Source organism: Panthera leo, chromosome B3 (genome assembly GCF_018350215.1).
Source record: "Panthera leo isolate Ple1 chromosome B3, P.leo_Ple1_pat1.1, whole genome shotgun sequence".
Taxonomy (NCBI): Eukaryota; Metazoa; Chordata; class Mammalia; order Carnivora; family Felidae; genus Panthera; species Panthera leo.
In genome coordinates, this window is record NC_056684.1 from 82,160,233 (window position 1) to 82,186,775 (window position 26,543).

The 26,543-nt window shown below is 38.7% G+C and overlaps 1 protein-coding gene across 1 annotated transcript in view; it reads left to right on the plus strand.

The window, feature by feature from the left end:
- Positions 1-2,455: 2,455 nt before the first annotated feature.
- NPAS3 (neuronal PAS domain protein 3) overlaps positions 2,456-26,543 on the plus strand; it is an 867,685-nt gene continuing 843,597 nt past the window's right edge. The window contains exon 1 of the mRNA XM_042942953.1: positions 2,456-2,506. Coding sequence (XP_042798887.1) covers positions 2,457-2,506 — 50 coding nt within the window. The 5' untranslated portion in view covers position 2,456. The remainder of the gene's footprint in view (positions 2,507-26,543) is intronic.

Sequence of the window (26,543 nt, forward strand, 5' to 3'; positions counted from 1 at the left end):
TCATCTTTGAATCTGGGCTACTTTATCAAGTCTTTGAATCCCACTGTGGTTCTAAAGACTAGAGCTTTAAAAATAATCAACTTTAGCCTTTGGGTGTATAATTTCCTTCCTCCTTTTTTATGTTCAGTCATAATGACTGAAGAGAAGGTGCTAGCTGTGGGAAATGGACCTTTCTTTGGTTTCATTAGTCAGATGACACCTGTTACTGCCTTTAATTTTTGTTAATTTGGGGACAGGAGAGTGAGCCAAATGTTTAAGGGAGGATTTGAGTCATGAGTCCCCCGTCCTCTGGCACTTCTTCATCGGACCACCAGCATGATAGGCTTCAGAGGCTTTGAGGGGCAGACTTAGTTTTCACTTTAAGAGCTGGATATGTTTGCTAAAGTGAATGGTGACACATCATTCTATCAAAATGTATTTTTGCATTAAGTGCTTTTGGGGAGTCTGATGAGGGAGTGACAGTAGTAGAGGGCTTTTCCAGCAAGAGTGGCCTGTTGGGAGAACAGAACTTCTCTCATTTGTCATCTTTGGGCAGAAACACCCTAGGCTGGCTGTCCTGGAGCCAAAACTTCCAACCGGCAACTTTTCCCCCTCCCTGCCAGCCCATGTATATCTTGTACTCAATATCTTGTACTCTCCACTTCAGTTCATTTTTCAATCACTCTCATCTTCTACCTGTAGAGTGTACTCCAAAGAGAACTCAAACACCATCATGCAGATTAAACGCCTCTGCAACGAAAAACACTTGTGTTTTCAAAGTTTCCAACTCTCCCAGCCACACTTTACTGCACCGGTAGGACCGAATGGGACCCCTTTCAGGTCTTTTTTTTTTTTTTTTTTTTTCTTTTCTTAAGTTTAAAGTAAAATGCAAAGCCTCGCATAGGAGTGATGTTTTCCGTGTGGCTCTTTCATTTATTCAAAGTGGAAATGCATTGGGAGTCCTTTCTGCTTTCCTGGTTGACACATGACTGACCCAAGTCTCTGCCTAAAAAGCTGCCCACACTCGGCAGAGTAAGGTTTAGTGGAGGGGACGCTCTGACCAGGGTCTACCCAGGTAATAGGATTCCAGCAATGGCCCTTCATTGAGTGGCCCTTTCTCTAGGCCTCGCTGAGCTGTAAACTGGGGAAACCACAGAGAGATGTCCGTAGTCTGGTCCGGTCTTAGGTGCCAGGAGCCGAGTGGGGACAGGCATTTGTATCTAACTGCGTTGAAACTCCTGGGGATTCACCTGTGAACCCCTGGGTCTGCAGACATGTATGCGGGTGAATAATGCAGATGCTCCGGTCAGGAAATGTTGGCGAGAGCGCCGGAGCCATAAGGTGCCTGTGCAGCCGCTGCGCTAGCCCACAGGGTTCTCGTGGCTCCCGGTCTTGGTCAGCGCACGCCCACCCACGTTTATTTCCACGGTCTCGGAAGGAGCTCCCGGGACGGTGTCCTGTCCGAGGCCGCTTCCGTGGCCTCCCAGTTCCTCTCCGCCTCTTTCTCCCGGACTGACATACTCCCGAGAAGGGAAGTGTTCGCAACTGCAACTGAGTGGCGTTGTTGCGCTGGCAGCCGAGCTTCCCAGTCCCCCAACGAGAGAGAGCGAGCGAGCGAGAGGGAGAGAGAGGGGAGAGAGACGGAGAGAGAGAGACGGGGAGTGAGAGAGTGTCGGGAGAGAGAAGGGGGGGGTGTGTCTGCGTGCGAGAGAGCGCTCTGGAGCAAAGCAGCTGGAAAATGCCCAGAAATACTTTCACAGCGGTCAAGCTGGGAACCCCCGCGTGTCCTCCCCTCCCCGCCCCTCCCGGCCTAGGCCCCGACCGCCCCCCGCCGCGAGGGTGTGTGCCCCACCTGCCACCAGGCCAGCTCCGGGTGGCGGCGGTGGGGGACGACACGGGGGGCGGGGGGAGGTGTGGCGGCGCGCGAGGGTGAGAACCCGGAGGCGGCGGGGCCCTGGGCCGGGCTGCCCGCGGGGCCGCGCGGCGGCCTCCCCCCCGCCGCCTTCTCCTCCCCCTCCTCCTCCGCCGCCGCCGCCGCCGCCGGTCGCCAGTCTCCGCGCTGGGCATGTCTCGGGAGCCGGAGCGGCCCGGGCCGCGGGGGCTCTGCGGCGCATGGACGGCGGCGGCGCCGGGCGAGCAGGGGGAGGAGAAGGCGCAGGCGGCGGAGGAGGCGGCGACCTGCGGCGAGAGGCACCGGCGGCGCGAGGGGACGGCCGGCCGCCGGCGAGGCTCCGGCCCCACTACTTTTCCGTAGCCTCCCAGCCTCAGCAGCACGGCCGCCGCCGCCGCCGCCGCCGCCGCCACGGCCACGGCCAGGGCCACGGCCGCCGCCCGCCGGGCCGCCGCTGAGCGCCGCGCACGCCCGCACTCACTCCCGCCACCCCACGCACACGCACACCCCCCGCCCTCCCCACGCCCCCCACCCCGGGAGGGGGGAGAGAGGCAAAAAGTAAGAGAGGAAAAAAAATAGCAGGAAGATGGCGCCCACCAAGCCCAGCTTTCAGCAGGATCCTTCCAGGCGAGAACGGTAACACTTTTCTGTTTATTGAACCTGCCGCCGGGGCGGCTGCTCCTGCCGCCGCCGCCGCCGCCGCCGCCTCCGCCGCCGAGGTGGCGGGGCCCGCTCCGCAGTCCGCCTCCTGGGCCGCGAGCCCACGGGGACCTCGTCTGCGGGCTTGCGGCTCCGCGCTCGCCCGCGGTCCCCGCGCGCATTGTCCGCCCGCGGCGGCTGCGGCAGCGAGCGGGCTCCGGCGGCAGCGGCGGCGGCGGCGCCAGGCTCGCTGAGCAGTCGCACCTCCTCGGCTCGGCGAATGGAGTGACTCGCTGACAAAAAAAAAAAAAAAAAAAAAGAAAGAAAGAAAAAAAAGAAAAAAAAAGAAAAGAAAAAAAACAGAAAGAAAGAAAAAGAAAGAAAGAAAAAGAGAGAAACAAACAAAAAAGAGAAGGGGCTGCAGTGTGACGGGGAGCAGCAGTGAGGGTGGGGGGCCGGGGGATCCCCGGGGCCGCCGCAGGTCCCTTGGCAGCTGCTCTCTAGGAAGGAATGAGGCTGGGGAGGGGGAGGGAAGGCAGGCGAGAAGCGGGAGGAGGAGGAGGAGGAGGAGGAGAGGAGGAGGAGGAGGAGGCCGGGGGCGGGGAGCGGAGCTCGCGCCAGGCCCGGAATGTGTCGCGGAGGGGCTGTCTCCGCGCGGAGCAGCTAGGCCGGGCCGGGCGGAGAGAGGCGCGCGGCCGCCGCCTCCCCGCCGCCCAGGCTGCGCCCCTAGCCTTGGCAACTTGTGGGTCTCCAGCTTTGCCCTGCTGTGCTCTCATCTTGCCCTCCTTTCCACTCCTCCGGTCCCCAAAGGAAAAAAAAAAAAAAAAAAAAAAAAAAAAAAAAGAAAAAGGAAGAAGAAAACCCTCAAATCCAAATTAGCAAGTAAACAGCGAGATTCAAAATGTGCCAACAGTTGGAACATCTATGCCCCGTTAGTTACTGTTTGGGGATCTGTGTTTTAAAAAGTTCCTGGTGAGAATTGCATATCCAGGCAAGGGGCTCAGCCGAGCATGTCTGTTTGAAGTTAGTTAAACTAAAGCCAAAGGGAAAGGGAGTTTGTATTCAAAATATCCTTAACCGTCTTACGTGAATGGCATTGTTAGGTTTCAGAGTAACTAAGCACCCCCCACCCCCACCACCCCACGTGGTTTTCCCTCCTGCTGTCCACCAAGCCTACTTTGTTTGGAATCCTATTTGCTATTAATTGGCAGCGTTAATGACATTAATTGCATATAGCATATTGGTTTGAGCAAAGTATCTTTTTCTGTTTCCGAAGAGGAAATGCTCAGTAGGAAGTATGAAATGTCAGGCTTTGCTTCTTGAGGAAAACAAATGTTGTTAGATACATGCCCCCCCCCCCCCGCCCGCCCCCGAACTTTCCTCAGAGGCATAAGTGAACTTGAGAAAAAAGATGAGGGAAGTCCGTAGTAGTTGCAAGATTTAATTATTATTACATGAGCAGTTTTATATTTGATACAACTTAGCATTTAACCTATAGCTTACATCAAGAGAGGGTAGAGAGGTATTTAAACAAGCTATTCATTAGAAAGCTTCAATTGCTCTGTTGCTTGTTTCCTTCATACAGTGGGGACAGAAGAATTGTCAGGATTAAGGAAATAATTTTGTTAAGTAGGTACATAAGTGACTAATTGTAAACTCTGGATAATTTCTGTATAAATTATATACCTGAGAGTAAATCACGCATAATCCAGTTTTTAAAGATGTTGAATGTGTATAGCATTAACTGTCTGACAATTCATACTAACTAAAAGGAATACTTAGTGGTTTATAAAGAATTCACATATTAAGTACTTTGCTCTTTTCTATCTTGTAGATAGAAAAGAATTTTCAGAGTATTGTGCAGGTCTCTTCATCATCATTATTATTTTTTAATTTAACATTTAACAATTTCAGATCAGAAGTTTGTAACTGATTTCCTTCCTCCCTTTCACCCTTCCTCCTTCCCCAGTTCTGTTGGTAGTAAATGTATTTACTGGGATGACCCCAGTAATCTCTCTAGCAGAGGCCTATTTGTGTGCCATTTTGGGAATTTTTCTGAGATAGGAATCTTGAAGATAGAATTAATTTCTAGAGGAAACTTCATAGCCTGTGCATGAGCGCGTTCTTTATCACCTGTCTCCATTTGGCATTCGAAGAAGGTAAATCAAAGTGCGCGATTTGTTATTCTGCTCCACTTGAGAGCTGAACTAAATAACACTTGGTCTGAAATTCTGATTGAAGTTGTAGGAGGATATACTGTATTTAATTTAATGCCCTTTAATAGCATCTTCTTGTTCAGCTCGGATGCTGTCATTTTAAAGGTTGGATCTGAGAAGGTTTAACCTGTAGAGAGAGGGAGGAGTAATAATGAGGTAGGGGGCAGAGGGAACAGTATAGAGGAAAGAAGGAGTTATAAACTAAATGTTTCAAACAGTAATAACCTCAAACTTGGCCCGTTATCCAAACAGTTGTTTTATACCCCGAGGGTTCACTTTGTTATTAGGGCTTTAAATGCTCTTAACACTTTTAAGTGTAAACATTACACATGTTAGTTGATTTGGTTTTGTAATGAGAAATGGAAAGTCAGATGGTTTGTTCAGGAGGGGGGTGTTTTTCATAGTTATTTGCTTCAACTAAGTAGAGTCATTTCACCTATATGTTCACTTTGTGCCTGAAACTTGTTGGTTAGTAGTAGTATTTCTGTCTAATGGTTGAACACAAGTATGTTTATAAAAGACGACTTCCTGTGGACATGCTTTAAGGGACATCCTGACATTTATTTAAAAAATGGTTTCCAAATAATCAATTTCATAAAGGCATTTATAGACACTACTCTTTACTGCTTCTCAAATACACTAGTAATTGAAAACTTATATAGAAAAAAGATATATCTTTTGAATTGTCTTGTTGATTTATAAAATATCTGACCTGAGTTTAGTCATACAGAACAAAAGTCATTTCCTTCCAATAGTGTTTACAGAGTAATTTTTGGAAAAAGAAGCTTCTTAATAATGTTTTTGGTTACTATTTAGTACTGTTGAAATTTCTGTGGCTCTTACACACAGAAAGTGGCTTTTTAGAGCCTGAGAGAAGGAGTTGAAAACCTTGTATATTTAAATTTGCTTGATTTTTCTTTAAACTCCAATAGGCTGCATAGGCTGCAAATTATATAGCACTGCCACAGAGTTTTTCCACTATGTGGATGTATAACCAAGAAGATTAGACAGATAGAAGTGTCAAGCATGTGATGTGCCCATGCTGGTTTGCAAAGCATATTCCAACAGCACGGGGCTTTTGGTTTAAAAAGTCGAAGGTAGTGGTGGAGACTTTTTTTTGGAGGTATTTCTTTTTACATTGTAAGCTTAAACACAGAGTGATAAATGATGATATGCGTTGTCTAACACTTGCTTATATATAAATAGCTCCACAAGATTGCTTAAATGATAATCGAAAATATGAAATAGGATGGCCTTCACATCACAAGGCCAAGGGTCTACAAATGGAAAAACTGAAATAATGAAATATTTCCAAGGCAACAGGCTGTCAACAAGAACTGTAATGCATGGGCATATCATAGAACCACCAGAGAGGATATTAGATAGTATAGCTCTGGAGCCAGGAGTTATAATGACCTTTATTAGTAGGACCCTCCCACATTGCAACATCTTTCCATATTCCCAATTTCTGATTTATGAATTGAGAGACAGATCGCTATTCCAAATTCTGCATGTTCTGTAATAATGCAGTTACTAGGTTTGATTTGTTACGAGGAGCAAACTTGACTTCAACATTACTTGATGCTTTGGGTTAAAAAAAAAAAAGTTACATGGGGTATTTTCAGCACCAAGTGGTATTATGAGTACAGTTTTTGGTTCCCGTATCTTTGCATATTCTTAAAAAGATGACTTTCATTTTACTAAAAGTTATGTGAAAATTAAGATCTCAGCAATGAATTGGTAAGAACTGCATTGTGATTTAAATATAATCTACATCTTGCAACAGTTTGATATTTTTAGTGACAAGAAGTTTGATTTCCCCCTGAAATTCTACACGATGGTTGCCCCTACAATGGAGCTATTTTATGGGAATGCCAGAGTTTCCATGAACCCCTTAATAATTTTGCTCTCTCCCAGATCTTAGCATGGATGGAATCCAGTGGCACATTAAAATTGCATCTGTTTGAAATGGGTCCTGATGTCCAGGATCCCCTGCTCTGTGGTGAGGTTTTCTTTGACAAGATGTATAGTTGCATGCTTTGGTAAAGCAGCACTTTTGGGGGAGGATTTAGACAGTGTAGCTTTCATTTAGTTATGTTTAAAGCTGTAGAGCTTTATATTTTGGGAGATATTTGTGGGGAATATGTCACAAATATTTCTAAATCACTCCTAGTAATGTTTTTCCCTTATAAACTTTCTTAAGTGCTTCCCTATTAATAAAGACCCCAGTATAAACCTTAGATGGTCTGTTTTTGTTTTCTTGTTTTTCCTGTATTCCTGTGATCCTCTTTTCCTCTTAGGAAGAGGCATTTAGAATTCCTCTTGCTAAATTTAAAGAAAACTCAGCATGCAGGAGAGCAGAAGTAGCCCCTCATGTTAAGTTTACATGGCCACTCTTTCTACAGTGTAACATTTCATCATTTGAGTTACATTTTTAAAAACTTTGTGTTTCTCTTGGCTTAAAATCTAACTTCAGGTGTTTTATAGACATTCCTTAATTGTTTACACTAGATAAGGCCGAAACTTAGTAGGTGAGTTGGTATGTGGAAAATTTACTTGATTAGTTGATTAAACATTAATTTTAAAATTTAAATGCTATCAAAGTTGCACATAATGGAATATGTGAAACTTTAAATATTTAAATCTGTACTGTGATATGTACCAATATTTAAATCTGTACTAAGAACTTCTAGGATTTATGGGAAAATTCAGTTATATTGCTGTGGGTTTAATGATGTTAGTATTTTCACAGTAAATAGTGCCCCCCCCCCTCTTTTTTTCCTCATTGGGCAGTGTAATAAACCAACTGTAACTGAATGGTATTTTTACTGCTCTGGGCCCCATTAGTGTGAATAGGATGTTTGCACTATTAAGTTTGATAGAACCTTACATAGTTAGAATAATTTGTAGTAATATTAGTAATACTACAGTGCATAAGCAGGACATAGCTTAGTATCAGTAAAATGATTGCTACCATATCTAAAATGACTAGGGCGGTGACAAGATTAAACAACACTTGAAGTTGTTGTCTGGATACATTTTTAGAGCGTAATGTTTTGGTAAATTAATTGGAATATTTGTAGTCTTGTGTACAAAATCATGAGACACAAGATGAAAATCGTGTATCGCTATGGCCCAAATTGCTCGTGGCCTTTGACTATGATTAGTGATTGTTCATTCACTCAGCCTTATTTATTGAACCTCTGCTATGGACCATCATGACTTGTGCCAGAGTTGATAGTAAATAATACTCCGTAAGAGCAGTTGCTCTGGTCATAGACTTGCCCTTATACTGGACATGCAAATATTATCAAAAGTGAGAAGACATCCTTTTCTGCAAGAGGAGGAAGAGCAGAATTCATAGAAATATAAATAAGGCCCTCTCTTTTGACTTCTGTTAGTTTAGTGTTCAGGGCAGAGGGGGGCAGCTATTGAGATTGTAAAATATTGTAACTAATGACTATGAAATGGTTAGAGGTTCTTGGAGGTGAGAAAGAAAAGATGCCATATAAATGCAAGTGAAATCATAGCAAATTTTTAAAATGTTCTCTGATGGGATTAAAAAATAAAAATAGATCACGTATGACAATAGTAAACATTTAATATTGACCACCATGTTTCGGGCTCTGTATTAAATACTTGACAAGAAGTTTCTCAGTGCCCTGTGAGGGAAGTGCTAATATCCCTACTTATGGTCAAGAAAACAGAAGCTAATCCAACCAACAAAGGGAGTAGAGTTAGAGACTGAATGCAGGTTTGTCTCTGTAGGAATGCACCGTAACAGCAGCGTGCAGGGCCTCCCTTTCTGGACTTTTCTGGAGCCAGGGATTTCTACACTGATGCCAGAGAGCTCTTGGGGCAGAAGACCCTGTACACTCTGGATAGTGAGCTAGATCTCCGCTTCTTGCTCATTCGTCAGTGGTTTGGAGAAATTCAGAAATGCGGCAATTATAAAGTTAGAAGAAGAATTAATATTTACATTATTTTCCCTCTACCCCTTAACATTCCAGCAGTTTTGTGGGCAAGCGCCACAGCTCTGTCTACCGCAGGGCAGATTTTCTAAAAAATGGTTTTAGAATCGGTTTGCCACGTACACTCACCTTTTTGGTCATAGACTGTGAAGTATTCCAGGGCCTCTTCCACACACGTTTTCCATCCTCAGAGTGGGCCACAGTTTGCCTAAAGATTACAGTGGAGGCATTTTTATTTTGTAATAGTTTTGCCACTGAATGGGTTGCAACAGCCTCCTCGAAGTTCTGAATAACAACTTTCATACTTAACTGTATTGCTGGGTATTGTCTTTTGAAATATATAAGGACTCCTACAAGTTGGCTTCCTGCCAAATTATCTGGCATTAGAATACTGACAGCAAGCATTTATATAGCACTATGTGACAGGTACTAGTCTAAGGGCTTTACATATATTAATTAACTCATTTAATTAAAAACTTGTTTAAAATGGACGACAATAAATACATAAATGGTAAGTTCTCATTACTTAGTCCCCCTTCCCCCGTGGGCACACACAGACACTTGTGGAATCTTCAAGAAGGCGGTCTTTGGTAACATTTTAATTTCTCTGATGTCAGGAATCAGAGGACTCCGTCTGCTACGTAACAGTTCTTTGACAAAAGCTACACTTTGGGAAACTTTTACAACATCTGACTCCATTACTGCTCGTTGTTGAATGTCAGCTAGATTTGAGGTAGTAGACAGGCATGCCACATTTATCTCTACGGTTTTGGATGTAATACTGTCAACCGAATAGCTCTTTAAAAAAAAAAAAAGGTATAGTAGGAATTTCAGACCTTGAAAGGACTAGATAAGCAGTGCTTGAGTATTTGTGGTTGAAAGAACTGAATGTTTTGCTTGTGTATATTCCTAAAATATTCACTTTTACATTCAGAAAATCTCTTGTTTACATAAAGAATAGGTTGCCTTATACAATGTTGGAAAGGGCTCATTTAGAGAGATGTTTTACTAAAATATTGAAGATAAAAAGCAGCAGTCAATAGGAAGAATGAGTGAAAAATAGGCTACAAAATTTAAAATAGCATTCAGATCATCTTAAAAGAAATTACTTCTGATTACAGTATTTTATTATCATCAGTATGCTAATGCAGAATTAAAGGGCTCTGACTTGGTACCTAGGTTATATATAACATTAAAGCTTAAATCTTTATCACATATTTTTGGAAGTGGTGCCACATAGCATTTTAAGACCACTTTATAGAATCATAGGTCATTTCTGTGATATCCCATTACTTCTGATAGACGGGGGCTTTTTCACTTGTAAGATTTATAAGAAGAATTTTATTGTAAAGAAAAATGTAATATTGGATTAAGGGTCATCTTTATGTGGATGTAGCTCAAATCGACACCCTCTCACCCTCCGATCTACGAATTTTCCTTTCTGCCGTGGTAACACTACAGAAAGGGATACTGGTCCTAAACTTCAGCCAGAAGCACTTTACTCAGAAAGACTGGTATTTTGGTAGGGGCAAATGGGATAACTGAAACTGTTTCCAGAACCTTTATCTCTCTGGTCTTAGAGAATGGAGACATCAAAGAATAAGGGTATTTTAATAGCTAAAATGTACTGCACTGATTGAGGGAGCATTTTTTCTACACAAATAATTTATTCCTCAGGATCTATTTCTGGAAAACATAAGCATTCTATTCATATATGAACGGGATTTTTTTATTGTTCAAGATTCTATATATACTGTGCATGGTTCATATGTGAGACGTATCTATAGATAGATAGATAGATAGATCGATCGATAGATTGTTTACAACATAACATATATAAAATATAAACCAGATCTAGCATGTTTATATATATCTACTAAAGTGCAGAAGTGTTACAAAGATATCTTGAACATATTATAAATGTCTTACTTTAGATCGAGTTAAATTTAAATATATGCAGTGAATTGGTGACTTTTTGTTTTCCTAACGCTGTAAGGAAAAGTAGGCTCATCATTTTTTTTTTTTTACACATTTTTATTGTTCTGTGTAAATGTAATTTGTTAATCCTGTGAAATTTGTCATAGATAAATTTGCTTGGATTATCTTGTCACCACCGTATCTGCATTCTTTTGTTCATTGCTTATTCATAATTTAACAGTCTGGCAGTGAGCCTTTTTGGGATGCTCACAAAAGATATATGACCTCTACCAGCTGCTACTATAACCTGCAGAATGCACAGCAAGACATTAGAAACGTGAGGATTCCTCTACTGATTAAAGTGCTCTTCATTTAAACAGTCTGTTCATAAGAATCTCAGGAATCTCTTGCTACCAGCAGTTTTGATTTTTTTTCTCTTCCTAACAAAATTAATTCTAACAATTGAATCTTCATTTGATATATTTTTTTAGATGATCCAAAGGAAATTAATTTCTTGAATGCTGTTGCTTCTTTATAACCAAATACTCAAAAATCTTATACTTGGGAGTGTTAAAGTTATCCAGAAATAGTTTTATTGGACAAGGAAGGATAGACAGTAGAGTGACAATATCACATCCTAATCTTAGAAGAAACGGTTGGTTTAATCCTACTCAAATCCAAGCACTTTACAGTTTATATTCTAAACACCCCATATTTTGCGGTATGTGGCAGACGTTAAAAATAGAATGTTACTTGAAGTGTAACCACATCTTTAGGTTTTCATTATTCTGAATTAGTTTAGCATATGAATTTATTCTCATCCCCCCCCCCCACCCCCCGCCTCTCTCAAGAAATCAGCAGATCAGTTTATGAGTAATGGCTAGTTTTTGCCTCTCTTCTGTGCAGGCATATGATTACGGTTCAAAATAATTCATTGCTAATCCATGCAGTATTGGTTCATCTCCATCACTCTGTTCTGTGATTAGAGCCTCAGGCCTGCTGCCTTGCTTTCTGCCCTGATTTTCTTTAACTGCAACCCTTGTTTTAATATAGTTCTGTAGTCACCACTGTCCTGCTAGCCCCTCTCCATCCCTCATATATATCGATTGCAGTAGATTAATATTTATTTGAAGCTATTTTTCAGACTTTGTGAAAAATGTATTCATTTCTTACTGTGAATCTTCATCTAAAGGGAGGGGGAGAGGGAAGATGTAGGACTCAGGTATGCAACTCTTGTTATAAAGTCAAGCTATTGCTTTTCCAGCCTTCTTCATTCTTTGCCGCAGTCACTGTTTGTTCTTTATACACAAATCAGGAAGTTTAATTTCCTTGAAAAATTTTTTTTGATAGATTAAACTACGATGTTAACAGTTTAACTCTTGTTTATAACAGTTCGAAAATGGATTTCTGCGTTTTCTAAGTACATACTGTAGTCAGTGCAATCACCATAATATACATTGATCAGCTTGCATCGAATATTTCCAGACAGGGACACAAAGCTATCATTTTCCTTAACATCAAAATTTGCCAATTTCACCAGAAGGTCATCTAACAGATTTTTTTTAAAGACTTTGTTTCAGATCTCAGTAGTCCAGTGTTCCTTTTAATAATTACTTTCGTCTCATTGTAGCCGTGTGTTTGAAAGTGTAGGTCAATGAGGATGATTGCATTCAGAATTTCATGATCTGTGTAGTGGAACAAATTGAAAGCAAAGCCTGTATCAATCACTGTGAAGGGAGGGTTAATTGTTACCGCTTCTCAAGCCTCTGGACAGATAAACCAGTAATGAAATACTTATTGCTCTGATATGTGAATGCTAAAGGATGAAACAATGGAAACAGAAGCAGTCTTCAGAGATAACCAAAAAGGCAAAGAGAAAAAAAAAATAAACCGGATGAAAGTATGAAACTATGTGCTGCATTAACTCTCTTAAAAGTAATATTGTTTTTAGTTTCCTACCCATCTTTTTCTGGCAGGTTAGGGCAATATCATAGATCAGGTTGCTAAAGCCAAATAAGAATATAAATGGAAAACTCTCTTTCTGTAAAAATAAAAGAACCAAAACAAGTACAGTCCTGTGCTTTATATGAACTCTGTATATTTTATAAAAATATGTGAGTTACTGTTTAAGGTTTTCTCTTTTAAAAAACTAGTGATACATACATTAAATATTACATATGCATATATGGCTTAACTTCCAGAATATTTTAAAGGACTGTTTTGTTATCTTTAAAGAGATTTTGGAATTACTGGTCCATTATAGACCAAAGCAGAGAGGAAATCATGAAATACATAAAGAAATTGTAAAATAAGAATTAGTGTTGCGAAGAAATCATGAGATTAGAGTAAACACATTTAACCATTTCTTCCATATGAACTTAACATTTAAACATCTGTTAGTTACTTATATGTTGAAATATATGCAAAAATATTTAGCCAAATTGAAGTCTTAGGCCCATGACAATCATCTCAACACAGTGGGTAGTTCTGAAAATTAATGAGAATGATAATACTGTAAAGACTGTTCCAGAGTTTGCCCAAATTCATTATCTAAGACTCTTGTTAAGAACATCTCAAAGAATTTTAACCAGGAAAATATATTAATGGTTCAAAAGCATTTTCAAAACCCTGAATTATAAAAGTATAATGGAATTATATATGCAAGAGTTATAGTTAGCAACACAGATAGCAGAAGACATTAATGATGGCATATTTTCCCACAACCTATACTCCTTTTGTACATGGTTTCATCCGTAGGGTTTAATCTCATGCATTATTTTCTTGTTTTTAGAGCAAGAAAATCAGGATCATTCCTTCCCATTAATGTAGGGAAGCCGCTATCTGTAAAAAGTTAGATGTGTTTTTTGGCAGTCATTCCGGATTTGATACAAACAACTACTAACAAGCTAGAACATTTTTAGCAAAAAGAAAGAACTGTCCCACATCCTTTTAATTTGTCTTCAGAAATTAAGAATTTCCCAAGGTCTGTTTCTGCATGGTGTTGGTGTAGCTGAATAGAAACTTAGACAAATGATTGGGGCATAGCCTTTTTTATGACAGTAGCACCATCCTGCAGCTAAGGTGGTTTGTATATGGTAAAGATTAGCCATAATAGTAGTACCGTAACATCCCGGGGCCAGGATATTTAGAGTCAGTAGCCCTAATGTACAGCTTTCCCAAAGGGTATCAAGTGTGGTATACTACAAATGGCAGGCAAAGAGCAAGGAGAATTCCATTACTCAATAACAGATACATACTTAACACAAGGCCTATGCATATCTAGATTGTCATGGCAATACATTATGAATTACCATTGGTTGCTTGCGTGTTGGGTATTAGTAGAACAGCAGATAATGGCCTAAATCCCAGTGACCCGTTTCGGTCTTTCATTATCTTTATAGGAAGTTGTACTCTACCAGGTCCTTTAACCATTTAGAGCCTTAGTTTCTTCATTAGCATATTCAGTTGCTAACATTTCCTTCCAGCTACAAAAAATCTATGACTACATGATTTGAGTGATTGGGACGTATGATACAAAATAATGAGTTGAGGTCTGTGGTGTTTTTTTTTTCCTTTTTTTCCTAATGGTATTACAAATATTCTTCACTTATAAGCTATTAAGTAAAATTTTTAGATCAAATGCAATGCTTGTCATGCAGGTTTCAATCAACAAAATATTGTATATTTAAATATTTCTCTTCCATGAAAACACCTTTGAGCAGAAACTTTTTATTGCAAAAATTTCCAGAGAGACATTGCAGTGGAAGCTATAGGCTATATTAAGTTATATTTTAAAGTGACATATTATGCACATGACTGAAGGTAGCACTAAAGGAAAACACTAAAAGTGTTTAGCGATAAATACATTTCTTGGTTAAATTCAATTGAGATGGTAGAATAACTCTGGAAATATTTGAAAACCAGATGATATACCACAAAGAAGGAAGTTAACAATGTAATGTTTGATCGACAGGCGAACACTTAGGGGAATAACTAATCTCTGAAAATTTTGTGTGTTCCTAAAACATTTATAAAGGAATAAATTTCTGTAGTGAGTTATTGGCCCAAACTACAACAATTATTTCTTTCTTTCTAACCTTGTTTTTTTGAAGGAGCTTTCTTCTAATTTTTCTACCTTACTTGTAAAGGTGAACTGATTTAGTGTTTATGGTATAGACAGATTTAAATATTTATGATTGGATAAGATTTCTTCTAATAGATTAATGACTTTTTAGAATAGATATATCATTTAATCACTTATTTATTGTTTCCTTTGAAAGTTTCCAATTAATGGATGCTACAAGTATATTCTTAAGAGATAATTGACTTTTTTTTGCCTAATTTCTCTATATATGTAGATTATTTACACCTATGTTTTATATGTTATCTGTAGATTTAAGAGTATTTTATCCCCTAAATCTATTTTAGGCTTAATTGTCTGTGGTCATTTAGCAGCACTGGTAAAAATATTTTTTCCTAAACACACTGTTCCTCACAGGATAACTTTCCATTTTTTCTCTTATGAAAATACCCAGGAAAATAAAATAAAAAAAAAAAAACACATCACAGTGTAGACTGGACTTCTGTAACTCCTTTCTTTCCCTCTTCACTCATCAAAATCCTACTTTCTCAAAACTAACATTGGCTGAGTGTTAGGAGATAATCTGATTAGACCAATTTACATTTTGGAATGAGGCTATTTTCATTTTTTGCAAGGAGCCCATAATACCAAACAGATTTTAAATTATTAGAACATGGAAAGTCTTTAGTATGCCCTTGCCTGTCTCTCCACATCACACATATAATACTCCTTCCCAAAGATACATTAGTCTAACTTTGAAATATCTCTTCTGAAAATTGACTATCTCATAGTGATATTGTGTTAGAAATTATACATTAATTTTTTTTACATTATTGAATATAAACATGGGTGAATATATGAGCGGGGTTAAACACATGTGCTGTACATATTTTCATTTGTAACATTAAAAAAACCTAGTTAAAAGCCTCTCACTGTGGTAAAAAGATACCAGCAAGTGAAGAAATTCAGAATTGGGTGATATGTTGTGACACTAAGGTTGGCAGGGTCTGCTCAGTGCTGAAGTAGAATTTAAATGTGGCACTTATAGGTAGCTATAGAGTTCTTGGTAGAAAGGAATCCACAGCAAGTGTTTAAGAGTTGGGTCGAACCAAACCACAATAGACTTCATGATATACTGTCCCTGTGCCCCTTCTGCAGTCAGGTTCACTTACCAAGTCCTGTTCCAAGGGCAGACGTTACCATCTAACTGTATTTTGCTGTTATTCATTTGTCAGCAGCATCTGTTCCTTACGTGATCACAAAGGCTTTTGATAAACTCTGAGAGTGTAGCCTTTCCTGACCTACACAGGGATTTTTAACCTGTGGTCCATCAACCTTATAGCAGTCGGTAAATGGGCTTTAGGGGATCTGAGAGTCTCCTGAAATGGCATATTCATACATTTTTATCAGTTACTTAAGGGGATATATTTTCCCTGAAAATCTGTGTCTAGAATTGTGAAGAACCTGAGATTTTACCCTACTTTCAAGCTAGTAAGTTAACCTTCCACAATTTAATGGATGCTGAGAGAAGATGTGATATCCTTGGACTGGAGACGAAGTTTATTACAGCATTAGCAGTAGTGAGAGTATCAGAATTTAAGGCAATTCTCTGATCTCCAGTTCCTAAAAAGGGGGCCACATAATACCTGTGTGTGCAGTAGGTTGTGTTACAAGAGGAGCTCTGAATTTAGGGAACCTGAATTTTTTAGCATGGACGGTAAATATGTCTTCTCTTTGCTCTGGAGGGAGAAACACTAGCTCTGTACTGCAAGGCTGTTCTCTATGCACATAAACTGGAATAGATAGTCTGGCATAAAGGGTAGTTAGTGCCTTCTCTGTTAGATGTGCAGAAATGCAAGAGACCCATAGAAACTTATCTCTCAGCAGTCTGAACCACTGTTAACAGTGATTATTTAGAAGGCTGAGAGGATGTAGTGGTGTAATTGTCCTATAGTTTAGAGTTTCTTTGAGCTTAATGCAACCTAAACTCAACTATTTGAGAAGAAATGACAAAGATTGCAGATATGTGAAAGGCTCCCAAAATTGCATATGATGTAGTATATCAAACTTATATAGGTTTAGTTGATCCAGTAGTGGATAGGTCCTTATGATGTTAATATATGAACACTCTCATGACTTATATTTATCACAGTTGATTTTTGTCCCATTTTGTAATTATGCTCTCTTTATCCATAAATTTTAACTTGTTGAGAGTTCACTTTGTGTCTTTGCATTATATCCTTGAAGTTTCTCCATAGCTCAGTAAGATAGGTTCTGTCAGTATCTCCACTTTATAGTTAAGGTCACGGTTAGTAAAGATTTGGAACTGGGCTCTAGCCTCAGTCTATTGTTTTACTATATGATAGAACTGACATCCTTTGACCATACCAGCTTCCTTCTGATTCTTAGAGAATTGTGTTCTATTTTCACTCTTTCTTCTGGGGCTGCTCCATTTTCCCACATCATTTTCCTGCCTCATAATGTTTTTTCCCTTACCTATACCCTAGCCCTCACCCCACATGGGCCCTGATGATGTTATAGGTCCCTTCTTACATATTGACTTTTAGTACCTGCCACACTTTTAGGTATTGAATCATTTTGCAGCCTCAGATTATACTAAATCATCACCTTATCATCTGATTTCATAGTAACTGTCTCTATAAAGCTAATGATTACAGTGACAACATAAACAAATCAACCCAAAGTTTGCAGATCACACGTAGTCCTGTGGTAAGGTGGTACATTAGAGATTGTTATAAAGAAATTATGATCTTGTTTGTAAGTTATAACCTGTAGTTCTATCTTCTACATAGTTTCTATAACACTCAGTTGTGAATAGATTTACATGTTGTGTGTTTTGGTGGCATGGGTCACAATGTATCCCTATCTTTTTCATAGTAGCATTGCACTTTTGTTTATACCATAATTTGTTGATATAGCTCACTTAAAAGCCTTGGTTAAAATGACCGTGGCTTCTGGTCGATTCCAATTGAGTTATAAATTATAAGTGCACCTCCAGTCAATGCCCAGTGACTTGGCACTTTGCTTTCCCATTTTCTAGTCTTTCAGCCTAATGTTTATCCTATAGGACTTAACAATACCATACTACTATAATTTAATGAAAATTAATTATCAAAACATGATCTAATAGCTCACAAGACCACTCTTGCCCAAATATTCCCTATTAGATACATTCCATAATTGTTCTCTACAATGGGGATGTTTACATAAATATCAATGAAATATCTGAAGATCATGATAAATTATCAAACCGAAAGATGCTCTTGAGGAAGTGACACTGGAATATAGAAATCATCTCTCTGTTGAGAGCAGATTCATCATCAGAATCTATTGTTAAGATCCTAAATATCCATAACCAGTATAGAGTACCATTAACCAAAATTATGGATGATGAAGAAATAAATTATAGTTTCTTGTGTTCTGTCTTTCTACATAGACTGTGATCTCTTTGGAAGGGGAGAAATCATTTTGCATGCCCAGTGGTGAAACACATTCTTGGAACAGAGTTAATGAATGAAGGAATGAATGACTTCCAGTTCTAATTATGCCTATTTCATATTTACATTTCATCCCTGGAAATCCCCATATCTGCCAAAAGTCTACACCTAAGATTTGCATACCTCATGATCTCTGATCTAAAAAGGAAATTAATAGGGAAAATAAGTGTTTTATAATTATGAATATTTTACCAAGGCTTAGAAATTTCTAGTGTATTCTGTGTTTCAAAGTTGAATTATTTACATTATCTGTTCTGATTCCCTGAAGATTACACCTCTATAACTCTGTAGAGAATAGTTTTAACTTTAAGGTGTGTTACAACTCTCCATTTGCCAAGGAACCAAGAAAATTTTCATTAGAACCAAATATACCATCGGTAGTTTCTTCACCTCCAAATGATACTACCAAATAGGTGAATTCTGGAGCAGTGGAAGATTTCCAATTAGAATAGTATTAAACCCATTTATAGTTAATTATAGTTCCATAAAATTTGAATTCCATTAATTCTACATTTCACAAAATTGTACCCATAATAATTTAAGTTGATTAGACCAAAATTTAAAAGTTCAATCATGTAAAATAGAACAGGTTACAAAGAGAACTGACATTTTTCTAGGGAGCTCTCCTCTAATAGCCTGGTTCAGTCATCAAGTGGCCTTGTGTACATAGTATCTGTAACAAAAATCTTTGCATGGAAAATATCATGTAAGGATATGCTGAATAACAATGATTAATTTAGCTCTTTGCCATGATTGAGTAATAGTAGTGAAAGCTGTTACTTTCATACAAACCGGTAGAGGGATAAAACTTGATAAACTTGCTTGAACTTAATATATATAAAGAAATGAAATAATTAATGACTCTAGGGAAAGCAGGGATCAGTAGTTCAAATATACTTATTCCTTTCTCTCTTTACTCTGAACATTGCTCACTTTCTCCAAAGTTTATTATCTGTAGACACTAAATTTTTTCTTCAGTGCATATTATCCATTTCAGATATACTGATGTATATCTTGAAGAATTTTTGAAATAAAATTTAACTACAGATTTATTAACGTACAGGTAAGGAAACACATCCAATTCTCTGAAACCAAAATAACATCTGTCATGTTGGATGTATACACTTAAATACGTCCAAACACGCACACGCATGTGCCATGCACGCACACGCACACGCTATACAAATAGAAATGGAGCTTTACCCTATAACACATTTAGAAATTCTATTCGGTGTTAATATTGAAAACTCAGTGTAATGGGCAAAAGCTTTCTCTTTGCCCAAAGAGAGCACTGAGTTGCAGAAAAGAATATAACCATGCATGGATATTTGGTATGGTATCCTGGCATGATGCTGATTTTATTTATTTTATCCGGATCCACTCTGGCTTCCCTGCTCCAAATGAAAGTGGTCTTCTGTATCCAATATCTATTTAGGAAGACTGCTCTTTTCTGAAAAACACAGGCTATCTCTGGATTATGTTTTCTTCCCGGAAAATTTGAGCAACTACACACTTATGCAACTATGTCTTAGAATTTCAATCGTAATATTTTAACAACTGCTGTTTATTGCATTTTTATGTGTCAGACACAGATAAGCTCTCTAACGCATTATCTTAATTTCCGAAATGTATGAATTTGTTACTTTGTTGATTTCATCTTTGATATCTTTAAGTGTTGCTCATTATAAGCATTTATTTTCTATTCCAAGTATTTATATTGCATTTGCATCTTGTAGAAATTTTGAGAGCTGCAGAAATTTCAATTTTGTTTAACCAAGTCCCTCCCTCATCCTTTGGACTGACCTTTGTCTGTCAGTTCGGGGAATGTGCGCTTCTTTTTTATTTTTTTTAAACTTTTTTGAATGTTTTATTTATTTTTTGAGAGACAGACAGAGTCCAAGCAGGGGAGGGGCAGAGAGAGAGGGAGACACGGGATCTGAAGCAGGCTCCAGGCTCTGCGCTGTCAGCACAGAGCCCGATTTGGGGCTCGAACCCACATTTGTGAGATCATGACCTGAGCCAAAGTCAGACGCTTAACTGACTGAGCCACCCAGGCGCCTGGGGTCTGTGCACTTCTTAATTCCGAACATGGTGGTATCATCACGGTAAGCATTATAGGCTTAGGAGAGTTCTCGTGTTCTCTGATTTTATAGGTTAGGACATTTTGTAGCCTACACGTCATACCTCTAGCTTCTGAATCATAGTGATTACCCTCCTGCTCCCCACCCCAGCTCAGCATAAGGAAAGTGCAGTTCAGCTGTCACATTCTGACCCCTCTTCTTGCTTCACTCTTTTATCTGGTGCACTCAGCATTTCTTTAAACATTCCTCAGTTCCCTTAAAGTTGAGTCTTTCCATTTTCAAGTTTGTTTCAGTTTTCAGAGGTTTATTTCTCTTTTTGAAAAAAGCCTGTGACCCCTATTCTCTAGTTTGATTTCTATTTCTTGTTATCTTATAAATTCTTGAAAAGGACAGTTCTCCTCCCCTCCAGTAAGTGAATGCTTCCAGAAGTGTTAACGCATTCTTCCTTACCCTACAAAGCTACCATTACCTTTGCCAACTATATTCAGCTTCCTTGTATACCTTCAAACCTGAGGTGACCTTCGACCAACAGACACTTTCAGTCTTTATCTCCATAATCTCTTGACAACATTTGACACTACTGGGTACCCCTTCCTTTGGGAGATACCCTGTTCCCCTGACTTCTGTGAGACCATGCTTGTCTGGTATTCTTCCCAGCTCTCTGTTTGTTGTTCAGGGTTCTGGCCTGGTTTTTTACTCCCCTCATCCTGTACTCCCTACAGGAATCTTCCATACATTCCTATGGCCTCATAAAAGGAAACAGAGATGCTGACAACACGACAGTTATTAATTTTCAACCAGGATCTCTCCTGATCTCTACACCCATATGTGCAACTGTATATTGGTCGTAGCCATTTGTTCCTGCTTGGGCACCTCAACGTCAAAGAGACCTGAAACTTAACTGTACGATGCTTGGCATTTAGTACGTATTTGGTATATGAGTGAGTGGTAAATAAATAAATACATGGACAGGAAATGTAGCCCCAGAACAGGCTCATGCCAACAGGTTGATGGTGATAACTGTTATCTTGCTCTGTCAAACTATTGACTCATATACTCTTGACTGTCTTGACCATTGAAATTTGTCCTGAGTGTCTAAACTTTCTTTTGACCTTCCAGTTTCCAGACACACTATTTATTTGACTGATTCTTGAACACCTCATGGTTTTATATTCCTAAACTTTTGCTTCTTATGTCCCAGAAACTACAAATTATTTATTCCTGAACCTGGCCTGATTTTTGACAGTGGATGCATGCTATTTAATAGGCGTGTTTGTGTGTGTGCGTGCGCATGGGCGCACATGCATGCTTTAACTGTAGTTGAAATCAAGACTCCAAAAATGAACAATGACCTTGAGTCTAGTGTTAAGGTTGGACAATTGCAATATTCCAGCCCTTTAGAAAACTGTGTTTACATTTACATGAGCATTTTGCCATTTTTAGACCTCTTTTCTTTCATGAAATCTGTAGTTGGAATCATGTTCAAATTTTTTGGTAGACACAGACTTAATTATGATTGTGACAGCCAAAGGGCAAACCCATTCAGGGAGAGCCCCATGAAGACGTGTGTAGTGCTGGTTTTAGAAGCACACGCTTCAATCCCTCAGTGACAGCATCACTTCTTTGCGTTGAAATTCCTGAATATTTTCAGGTTTACTGAGGAGAATATCCTATTTCCTGAATTTATCAAGTAGTAAGTACAATGCAGTGCTATCACTATAGTCTTTTTAAAGTCAGGTATACTCCACAAAAAGGGGGTATGCCGACTGAAGTCAGGTAGCTTGTGGAAACCAGAATAAGCATTTTATGGACTTAAAGGACATGCCATGTATGATGTTTTATGTGAGTTTTCATTTACTTTTTTTGTGAGTAATGGTTAATTGCTGAATTAGGCAGAATCTGTAGCTTTTCCTATCTTTTTAGGTATGTATCAGAGGACTCTGGAAAACAAGAGGATATATTGATTATGAGATAGGCATCAAACACATGGAGGAACTTTGTTTAAAAAAAATTTTTTTTAATGTTTATTCATTTTTGAGAGACAGAGAGAGACAGAGCATGAGTGGGGAAGGGGCAGAGAGAGGGAGACACAGAATCCGAGGCAGGTTCCAGGCTCTGAGCCATCAGCCCAGAGCCTGACGCGGGGCTCGAACTCACTGCAAGATCATGACCTGAGCTAAAGTCGGTCACTCAACCGACTGAGCCACCCAGGCACCCCCACATGGAAGAATTTTAAAAGGAAGATCATCCAAGAAGCTTTCCTTACTTCCATACTTTCTTTGTATTTATATAGTTCTTTTTTAATGACTTAAATATTCTTTATTGTCATTTTTGGGAAAGAAGCATGAAAGAATTTATTACGGTAGCTAGCCATGGAGAAACCATCCCTTATTATGTGTTTATAGCCTTGTATATTTCTTGGAACAGGAGAAAAGTAAAAGTAAAATTCTGCACTAATAAAAAAACAATCAGTTCAAATACAAATGGAAACTAAAGAGACCTAACTCTTCTTGTGCCCTAATGGTGTCCGGCTGAGAGATCTTCTCAGACAAATCACCAGGAACGCCACAATGGAATGTCAAGTTATAGGCTTTTTTTTTTTTTGGAGGGGGGAGGCAGTTACTCTATTCACTATTATAGCTTTTATTAATTCCAAAATAGCAAAAATGGATTTTCCTCATTACTCTATCAGGGAGCCAAATGTCATACATTGTTTGGGTCTTAAAACATTATTTGGGTCCCTTACCATAGAATAAAATTTTTTCTCATCTATAAATTTTATTCATTCAACATGTATCCTTATGTGTTAAATGTGGAATTAGGAAAAAGGAAAGTTCCATGGAACTTAATAATGATTCTGAAAGACATAGTAGGAGAGGAAAACCTGCAGTAAGACAGCTTCATTTAATCCTAAGAACCACAATTACAGTGTCTTGTGTTTTGGTTTATTGGGTTTTGCCAGCATATGTGTTTAAACATATTCACCAACCTCTGGAATTATTTAGAGAAATGTTTGTGCTGCTTAATTCCCCACGTAAATGGTAATTTCATGGAAGTTCTTGAAATAAACATTTTTAAACTTGAAAATATTTTGTGTCTATTTCCATTACAGAAACAAATATTTAAGACCCAAAGTAATATTTTACCAGTAATTTGAAACCTAATAACATTTCTCTGAAAAATGCGAATTCATATCTGATTGTAGTGCTGCCATCTTATATTGGTTCTGCTCTCTTTCATGCTTAATCTGAATAACATGTTGTGATAAATTGCTCCGTATCTCAAGTTGAGGATGCTTTTCAGTTATTCACAGTGGGAGTATTGTCTGATCTCTTATGTGGCCACACCCTCCATTTTCATCATCATTATCATCATCATCATCATCATCATCATCATCATCATGGTGAAGGCAAATGCTTTGAGTTTCTATATCTATATCTCAGGCAATGTGCTAAGAGTTTTACACATGTTATCTCATCTAATTCCCACAGAAACTCTCTGGAGAAGAGGTCATACATTCATTTTATGGATGACGAACCAAGTCTTCTCTGCTACTCAGTCGTGGTCTTATTTAAATTATTTTAGAAAGCTACATTTCAGTGGACAATAAAAAGTAAGAGTTGAGAGTGGTTCAGAAGTTCAAGTACAGAACAGCATATGATATTCAGTTGCCCAAATAGAACATAAGCTAAAATCCTTTGAAGTAAATAATCAAACACAAATATTAAACCCTTCAAATAATTTTTGTTTATAGTTATGGAGTCAAAAGAGGAAATTTGTTTTTTTTTTAACTTTAATTAGTAAAAAAAAACCTTTTTTTTTTTTTTTTTTACTTTGGAGAGAGAGAGGGTGCAAGCAGGAAAGAGGGGCAGAGGGAGAGAGAGAGAATCTTAAGCAGTCTCTATGCTCAGTGTGGGGCCTGACATGGGGCTCGACCCCAAGACCCTAGGATCACAACCTGAGCTGAAATTAAGAGTTGGATGCTCAACTGACTGACCCACCCAGGCACCCCACATTTTTCTTTCTCTTTTTCTTTTTCTTTTTCTTTTTCTTTTTCTTTTTCTTTTTCTTTTTCTTTTTCTTTTTCTTTTTCTTTTTCTTTTTTCTTTCTTTCTTTCTTTCTTTCTTTCTTTCTTTCTTTCTTTCTTTCCTTCTTTCTTTCAACAGATATTTTGGGACAGGGGTATGCTGCTTCTTGATGTCAGTGAGAAACTGTGTGTGACTATCTGAGTTTAGGGCCTTAACTGGATTGAAGGGAGGAGAGGCCATTATGGTGAGGAGGTGTTTTGAAGAGTGTCCTTCTACCTGTAGAGGATGCCGAAAATAGTGAGTTCATTGATTAATATTAGTTTGAATTGAAAAATACAAAGGCTGGATTTTTGTTGTTTGAGTTATTAAAACTGGATTTTGAGACTATTAGACACTACCTGGTTTATTTCAGACAGCAAATAATGACATCGTCTTAAAGGTAGACCTAGGCAAACAATTTAACAAATCACTGATAAATGATGAAAATGTTATCTTAATAAGAGTTTGTGCTTATAAATGGAACTGTTTTAAGTGTGATCATTAACAAGAAAGAGATTATTAACATTATAGGAAATCTAAGAATATACTAAAGTTTAGGAATTTATACCACAGTTTTAAAGCTCATATTTCTTTCGAATTCAAGACCCCTTTATGTGCTTACCTTTTGAAAGCTATTTATTGTTTAAATAGGTACTAAACGGTGACTTTTCTCATTGTTAGTGGTGATAGATGACGATCCTGAAGAAAGTCTAGATAGATTTTAATGATAAAAATGACACTTTCTGGGCCAAAGGAGTTGCTTTAAAAACACAAGCAGTTCCGAATGCAAATAAATAATGGCAAAACAGGTCTTTTCTCTTTGCTGTAATAAGCCGCATATTAGCTCTGTTCCAGATTTTAAATACAGAGTAGCATTTGATAAGAGAGCTTTGCCAAGTGGAAAGAAGACAGCAGATAAGGGCATTAAATTGAAATAATGAGCAGCTAAAAAAGATAATGGATAAGGCTGCTTCCAAAACAATTTGTGGGGGGTGGAGGAGAAGAAACTTTGTAACTGGGTTCTCCAGCTTTTTAAAGAATGCTCTCCTCTTACCTCAACACAATATGTGGGCAGAAAGGAGGGAGGGCATGAAGTGGGTGTAAATGACATCGTTGGCCCTGAGGAAGGTGTACTGAATCGCTACTTATTGACTGGAATCATACTTGTTGACTTGGTGTCCCACAGCTTCCAGCCAGCCCATCTCTTTCTTCCCCTGGGAGAATCATTTAAGAGACCGAAGCAGCCATTAGTACTAGGAGCAACCTTGAAGTTAGACAGAATTGGGCTCCCCATTTTACTGTTTAAATTAATTTTACATTTGAAATTAATATTCAGTTTCCACTAGAACTTAGTGTACATGATTCAGTGGGATAATGCATGGGAAAATGCTTTATAGATTCTAAAGTTCTCTATAAATACCAAGTAATATGACAATTGCATGGCATAAATAATTCTGATGCTCAGTATTTAGGACTTTTGTTATTACAGAAAAAAATAGACTGGGGAGAAGCTATGGTTTGAGAGGTCTGAGATGCCATTAATTAACAGAAGATTCCATTTTTCGCTGTCTGTTCTTCCTTGATACACCTGAAAATTATATTCATAGAATAATTACTTTGCCTTCACTAAAATGCAAATTCCAAAGTGATCACACTTATAAAAATAATGACTGAATGTGGACTAAATGACAGATAATATCCAAAACAATATTGCCCCCAACTGGGACATTTTCTGCAGCTCTTCCTTTCACTTTTTACCACACAAAAACGTGAAAAACATTCACTGATTTAGTGCTTGCTCTATGCAAGACTCAGGCTAAGAACATATTATACATTATTCATTCCCTATTCAACCCTATGGGATAGGTGTTACTGTTGCCATTTTATGAATGAGGATGCAACAGTACAGAGAGGTTAAGTGAATTGCCTAAGGTCACACAGCTAGTAAATTTTATAGTCAGGATTCCAGCCCAGGTCTCCTGCACTCCAGATCCCAGGTTCCTATCTGATAAACCATATACATTATGGCAAATGGGCTGAATTTTTCCTATTATTCTGAGCGTTTCTTTAAGTTCAAAAAAATACGTTGTTATATATGTACGTGTAGTATGCTGTATACAGAAGTGAAAAAAGTATCTCAGTGTCAGTGAATTTACCAGTCTTCTACTTGAAACATAATTAT